General features: G+C 52.6%; 1 protein-coding gene across 1 annotated transcript in view; it reads left to right on the plus strand.

Annotated features, from left to right (window-relative positions):
• The window catches only part of LOC134212595 (transcription initiation factor TFIID subunit 12-like), a 32,584-nt gene extending 26,016 nt beyond the window's left edge, over positions 1-6,568 (plus strand). The window contains exon 3 of the mRNA XM_062690600.1: positions 6,242-6,568. Coding sequence (XP_062546584.1) covers positions 6,242-6,568 — 327 coding nt within the window. The remainder of the gene's footprint in view (positions 1-6,241) is intronic.
• Positions 6,569-7,295: the final 727 nt, after the last annotated feature.

Consider the following 7,295-nt stretch of genomic DNA (forward strand, 5'->3'; position numbering starts at 1 on the left):
TCCGGGCTTCTTGAAAGGAGGCTTCCGGGCCTCTTGAGAGGAAGCTTCCGGGCCTCTTGAAAAGAAGCTTCCGGGCCTCTTGGAAAAAGGCTTCCGGGCTTCTTGAAAGGAGGCTTTCGAGCCTCTTGAAAGGAGGCTTCCGGGCCTCTTGAAAGGAGGCTTCCGGGCCTCTTGAAAGGAGGCTTCCGGGCCTCTTGAAAGGAGGCTTCAGGCCTCTTGAAAGGAGGCTTCGGGCCTCTTGAAAGGAGGCTTCCGGGCCTCTTGAAAGGAGGCTTCAGGCCTCTTGAAAGGAGGCTTCCGGGCCTCTTGAAAGGAGGCTTCCGGGCCTCTTGAAAGGAGGCTTCCTGGCCTCTTGAAAGGAGGCTTCCGGGCCTCTTGAAAGGAGGCATCCGGGCCTCTTGAAAGGGGGCTTCGGGCCTCATGAAAGGAGGCTTCCGAGCCTCTTGAAAGGAGGAGGCCTTTTTGCCTCTTGAAAGGAGGCTTCCTGCCCTCTTGAAAGGAGGCTTCCGGGCCTCTTGAAAGGAGGCTTCCGGGCCTCTTGAAAGGAGGCTTCCGGGCCTCTTGAAAGGAGGCTTCCGGGCCTCTTGAAAGGAGGCTTCCGGGCCTCTTGAAAGGAGGCTTCCGGGCCTCTTGAAAGGAGGCTTCCGGGCCTCTTGAAAGGAGGCTTCCAGGCCTCTTGAAAGGAGGCTTCCAGGGCCTCTTGAAAGGAGGCTTCCGGGCCTCTTGAAAGGAGGCTTCCGGGCCTCTTGAAAGGAGGCTTCCGGGCCTCTTGAAAGGAGGCTTCCGGGCCTCTTGAAAGGAGGCTTCCGGGCCTCTTGAAAGGAGGCTTCCGGGCCTCTTGAAAGGAGGCTTCCGGGCCTCTTGAAAGGAGGCTTCCGGGCCTCTTGAAAGGAGGCTTCTGGGCCTCTTGAAAGGAGGCTTACGGGCCTCTTGAAAGGAGGCTTACGGGCCTCTTGAAAGGAGGCTTACGGGCCTCTTGAAAGGAGGCTTCCGGGCCTCTTGAAAGGAGGCTTCCGGGCCTCTTGAAAGGAGGCTTCCGGGCCTCTTGAAAGGAGGCTTCGGGCCTCTTGAAAGGAGGCTTCGGGCCTCTTGAAAGGAGGCTTCCGGGCCTCTTGAAAGGAGGCTTCCGGGCCTCTTGAAAGGAGGCTTCTCGGCCTCTTGAAAGGAGGCTTCCGGGCCTCTTGAAAGGAGGCTTCCGGGCCTCTTGAAAGGAGGCTTCCGGGCCTCTTGAAAGGAGGCTTCCGGGCCTCTTGAAAGGAGGCTTCGGGGCCTCTTGAAAGGAGGCTTCCGGGCCTCTTGAAAGGAGGCTTCCGGGCCTCTTGAAAGGAGGCTTCCGGGCCTCTTGAAAGGAGGCTTCCGGGCCTCTTGAAAGGAGGCTTCCAGGCCTCTTGAAAGGAGGCTTCCGGGCCTCTTGAAAGGAGGCTTCCGGGCCTCTTGAAAGGAGGCTTCCTGGCCTCTTGAAAGGAGGCTTCCTGGCCTCTTGAAAGGAGGCTTCAGGCCTCTTGAAAGGAGGCTTCCAGGGCCTCTTGAAAGGAGGCTTCCGGGCCTCTTGAAAGGAGGCTTCTGGCCTCTTGAAAGGAGGCTTCCGGGCCTCTTGAAAGGAGGCCTGGGCCTCTTGAAAGGAGGCTTCGGGCCTCTTGAAAGGAGGCTTCGGGCCTCTTGAAAGGAGGCTTCCGGGCCTCTTGAAAGGAGGCTTCCGGGCCTCTTGAAAGGAGGCTTCGGGCCTCTTGAAAGGAGGCTTCCTGGCCTCTTGAAAGGAGGCTTCCGGGCCTCTTGAAAGGAGGCTTCGGGCCTCTTGAAAGGAGGCTTCCGGGCCTCTTGAAAGGAGGCTTCCGGGCCTCTTGAAAGGAGGCTTCCTGGCCTCTTGAAAGGAGGCTTCAGGCCTCTTGAAAGGAGGCTTCCGGGCCTCTTGAAAGGAGGCTTCTGGCCTCTTGAAAGGAGGCTTCCGGGCCTCTTGAAAGGAGGCTTCTGGCCTCTTGAAGGAGGCTTCCGGGCCTCTTGAAGGAGGCTTCCGGGCCTCTTGAAAGGAGGCTTCCGGGCCTCTTGAAAGGAGGCTTCCTGGCCTCTTGAAAGGAGGCTTCCGGGCCTCTTGAAGCTGGGCCTCTTGAAAGGAGGCTTCCTGGCCTCTTGAAAGGAGGCTTCGGGCCTCTTGAAAGGAGGCTTCCGGGCCTCTTGAAAGGAGGCTTCTGGCCTCTTGAAAGGAGGCTTCAGGGCCTCTTGAAAGGAGGCTTCCGGGCCTCTTGAAAGGAGGCTTCTGGCCTCTTGAAAGGAGGCTTCCTGGCCTCTTGAAAGGAGGCTTCCGGGCCTCTTGAAAGGAGGCTTCAGGCCTCTTGAAAGGAGGCTTCCTGGGCCTCTTGAAAGGAGGCTTCGGGCCTCTTGAAAGGAGGCTTCCGGGCCTCTTGAAAGGAGGCTTCAGGCCTCTTGAAAGGAGGCTTCCGGGCCTCTTGAAAGGAGGCTTCCGGGCCTCTTGAAAGGAGGCTTCAGGGCCTCTTGAAAGGAGGCTTCCTGGCCTCTTGAAAGGAGGCTTCCGGGCCTCTTGAAAGGAGGCTTCCGGGCCTCTTGAAAGGAGGCTTCGGGCCTCTTGAAAGGAGGCTTCCTGGCCTCTTGAAAGGAGGCTTCCGGGCCTCTTGAAAGGAGGCTTCTGGCCTCTTGAAAGGAGGGCTTCCAGGCCTCTTGAAAGGAGGCTTCGGGCCTCTTGAAAGGAGGCTTCCGGGCCTCTTGAAAGGAGGCTTCAGGCCTCTTGAAAGGAGGCTTCCAGGCCTCTTGAAAGGAGGCTTCCAGGCCTCTTGAAAGGAGGCTTCGGGCCTCTTGAAAGGAGGCTTCCGGGCCTCTTGAAGGGCGGCTTCCCGCCCTCTTGAACGGCGGCTTCCGGGCCTCTTGAAGTATGCCGTCCTGGCCTCTTGAAAGGAGGCTTCCGGGCCTCTTGAAAGGCGGCTTCCGGGCCTCTTGAAAGGAGGCTTCCGGGCCTCTTGAAAGGAGGCTTCCAGGCCTCTTGAAAGGAGGCTTCCTGGCCTCTTGAAAGGAGGCTTCCTGGGCCTCTTGAAAGGAGGCTTCCGGGCCTCTTGAAAGGAGGCTTCAGGCCTCTTGAAAGGAGGCTTCCGGGCCTCTTGAAAGGAGGCTTCCAGGCCTCTTGAAAGGAGGCTTCCGGGCCTCTTGAAAGGAGGCTTCGGGCCTCTTGAAAGGAGGCTTCTGGCCTCTTGAAAAGAGGCTTCTGGCCTCTTGAAAGGAGGCTTCTGGCCTCTTGAAAAGAGGCTTCCGGGCCTCTTGAAAGGAGGCTTCGGGCCTCTTGAAAGGAGGCTTCCTGGCCTCTTGAAAGGAGGCTTCGGGCCTCTTGAAAGGAGGCTTCCTGGCCTCTTGAAAGGAGGCTTCAGGCCTCTTGAAAGGAGGCTTCCAGGCCTCTTGAAAGGAGGCTTCCGGGCCTCTTGAAAGGAGGCTTCAGGCCTCTTGAAAGGAGGCTTCCGGGCCTCTTGAAAGGAGGCTTCCTGGCCTCTTGAAAGGAGGCTCTCGGGCCTCTTGAAAGGAGGCTTCGGGCCTCTTGAAAGGAGGCTCTCGGGCCTCTTGAAAGGAGGCTTCCGGGCCTCTTGAAAGGAGGCTTCCGGGCCTCTTGAAAGGAGGCTTCCGGGCCTCTTGAAAGGAGGCCTCCGGGCCTCGTGAAAGGAGGCGTCCGGGCCTCTTGAAAGGAGGCCTGGGCCTCTTGAAAGGAGGGCTTCGGGCCTCTTGAAAGGAGGCTTCCAGGGGCTCTTGAAAGGAGGCTTCAGGCCTCTTAAAATTAGGCTTCCAGGCCTCTTGAAAGGAGGCTTCCGGGCCTCTTAAATGAGGCTTTCGGACCTCTTGAAACAAGGCTGCTGGGCTTCTTGAAAGGAGGCTTCCGGGCCTCTTGAAAGGAGGCTTCCGGGCCGCCTGAAAGAAGGCTTCCGGGTCTCTTGAAAGTTGGCTTCTGGGCCACTTGAAAGTTGGCTTCTGGGCCACTTGAAAGGAGGCTTCCGGGCCACTTGGAAGGAGGCTTCCGGGCCTCTTGAAAGGAGGCTTCCGGGCCTCTTGAAAGGAGGCTTCCGGGCCTCTTGAAAGGAGGCTTCCGGGCCTCTTGAAAGGAGGCTTCCGGGCCTCTTGAAAGGAGGCTTCCGGGCCTCTTGAAAGGAGGCTTCCGGGCCTCTTAAAATGAGGCTTCCGGGCCTTTTGAAAGAAGGCTTCTGGGCCACTTGAAAGGAGGCTTCCGGGCCTCTTGAAAGGTGGCTTCCGGGCCACTTGAAAGGAGGCTTCCGGGCCACTTGAAAGGAGGCTTCCGGGTCTCTTGAAAGGTGGCTTCTGGGCCACTTGAAAGGAGGCTTCCGGGCCTCTTGAAAACAGGCTTCCGGGCCTCTTGAAAGGAGGATTCCGGGCCTACTGAAAGGAGGCTTCCGGGTCTCTTGAAAGGTGGCTTCTGGGCCTCTTGAAAGAAGAATTTCCTTGTAAGCCTTTTGAAAGGAGACTTCCAAGCCTCTTAAAAGTAAGCTTCCGAGCCTTTTAAAGAGAGGCTCCCGAGCCTGGGCTTCTTGAAGGGTGATGTCCGAGGGTCTTTAATCGAGGTTTCCAGGCCTCTTGAAAGACGTTGAGACATTAAAAAAAGACTTCTGAGCATCTTGAAAAGACGTATTTGAGCCTTTTATAAAAGAATTCCGAGACTTTTGAATGAAAGCTTACGAACCTCTTATAAAAGGCCTTCCGAGCCTTTTAAAAAGGAGCTTTCCGAGTTTTGTTTTAAGGTGCCATCCGAGCCTCTTGAAAGGTAGTTTCCGAACCTCTTGAAAGGAGTCTTCCAACGAAAGAGGCCTCCGGTTCTCTTGAAAGGAATCCTCCTTAAAAGAAGGGTTCCGAGCCTCTTGAAAGAAGGTTTCTGAGCTGCTTGGTTGGCTTCCTAGAAACGTGGGATGCTTCTTATTTTTTTGCAACGAATAAATTTTCAATTAAAAAAAATTGTATACCTCTCAAATTCTCCCGGCTTCCTTACCTTCAGACTCAAGATTATATTTACAAAGCATAGTATTCTTGACTAATTATTCATCATTTTGTTTCGAATAAGTTGATTGCACTGAATATTGTCAAAAATTGTGCATAAAACGTTTGTCCTTTTGAGTTTTTGCCACACTGTGCTGGTTGTGGAGGACACGATGCAATAGGCTTTGATTTACTGATCGCTATAATAAAGTTACACGATTATCAAAACTTTATCAGTAAGTTTTGATTGGAATTGCAATTTATCCGCCATTACGCATAGTAGTTCGAGTACCCCTTAGGAGTAATAAGCATTTGCAATAATAAGAATAAGGAATAAGGCAATGGTGGATGTGATATTTTCTTTGAAAGTAGGCACTCGCCCAGATAAACGCAGATACTTTCGCAGATTTCTTCTTTAAGAACAGGCACTTGCCCGGATCAAGGCAATGGTAAATGTGCTTCCTTTTTGAAAACTAATCGTTTGTCCGGATCAAGGAAATGGCTGATGTGATCACTCGTGTGGATTAAGTCTCTCGTCTGGATTAAGGCAATGGTGGATGTGATCCCTTCTTTAAAAGAAGGCGCTTGCCTGGATTAAGGTAATGGCAATTAAGGCAATGGTGATGTGCCTTCTTTAAAAGTAACAGCTTGCCCAGAATAAGGCAAACGTTTCATGTAAATCGTCCTTTGGACGTCGGCGCGGCGTTTGCCCAGATTGAGCTATTGGTGGATTTGATCCCTTCTTCAAAACAAGGTGTTTGTCCGATATCAAGCAACGGGAATTGAGATTCCTTTTATGGATGTTGCCGTTTTTCTGGAATAAATAAATGATGAATGTGATCTCTTCCTCGGAAGTAGTTCTTCCGTTTCGTTTGTCCGTCCTTTCGAAAAATGTCTTCCAGTTCCAAATACAGGTTTTGGTAGGTTCTTATGCAGAATTGTTAGAAAATTTAACAGTTGCTGGTTGGGTGTACCAATTCGAAAGTTTGTCCACAGCACCATACTGGTGGAACGGCCCTGCTACCCATGTCTAGGCTTGCTTCCTTGATATTTATTGTCACCCGACACAAAAGCGACAATTTATTGGTGCGATGCGGTGGGAGCCATTATCGAATTGATAGTAGAGACCTTTCTTGATGACCAACAACGGTTGGCGATACCATCGAAATGGGGGCAATCTATTTTGTCGGAAGGTACCTTCAATTTGTTGTGATATTTTTGATCGGCTACTATCTAGGTCATGGCTTCACCTTGTCCCGCGCTGTAGTGGGTCGCAAATTATGCTGAATTCTTCCACATTGTGATGCAGCTGACACTAATGGCGCTCGTCATCATTGCACCGAAAGTTGTTCTGTCGCATAGTCCCGTGATTATGCCGAAGGTGCCCGGGTCGGACGTCATAACAAGGGATCGAATAGAGTGCAAACAACTCTTTCATGAGAGCACAGAACCGGCAGCAACAGTTATCCTCGACTCGTCCTTCATTGTTGTGCTGCTGCGACAAGTACTAACGACTGCCGAACGATTCACGTCGATTTGCATGAAACACGGTTCCGGGTCGGTGATGGGATCAGAAATATCCTGGTGGGAATAAAGTAGCGAAAGCTGACAAAGCTGGCGGAAAATATCGCCTCCCGTGCGGTGGACGTGCCATCACACATACGATGACATGTGCACTAACCGTAGGCGTTTGGGGAAATCTAAATAATGCCATGTTTACAGATCATGCTCATTGACACCCCCCACGGGTGGATGAAGTGATGCAGTGGTGGTATTTGCGCTTCAATGTGGATTCAACGATAGTCGATAGAAGCCCGTTTAAAAGCTAAAAATTGTAGTGCGATCAGGAAGCAGACGCCAAACGGCGACACGGACGAGCGAGTAATAATGAGACAAAGTCATCAATTAGTGAAAGTGACAAATTTCGTGCTCTATCTGGTGCTGGTCCTTCCGGGAGGGGCACTTGTGGGGTGGAGCAGCTCGAGTGGAAATACGGTCCGGGCCGAAGCGAGTGAAAGTCTTTTGTCCGGAAAGGGAGCGGAGTTTTTGCCACCGGGTGGCAACTCGGTGTCAGCAGGCGGAGCCGGAGGAAATTATGGAAAGGGCCATTATCGAGGTGAGTAGGTTTGATTTATTATTCCAGTTAAGTTTAGGAAATATGGCATCATATGCTGAAATAATCGATTATTGGGTTTATTATGTACATATATACGCTGCTTATTTTGAGCTTTGAACCTCATGAGACCCATTTAAATTTACAAAAGAAGAATTTAAAAGTACTACAAGGAGAAAAAGGAGTCTTTTCATAAAGCTTCCCAAAA

This window comes from Armigeres subalbatus, chromosome 1 (genome assembly GCF_024139115.2).
Source record: "Armigeres subalbatus isolate Guangzhou_Male chromosome 1, GZ_Asu_2, whole genome shotgun sequence".
NCBI lineage: Eukaryota > Metazoa > Arthropoda > Insecta > Diptera > Culicidae > Armigeres > Armigeres subalbatus.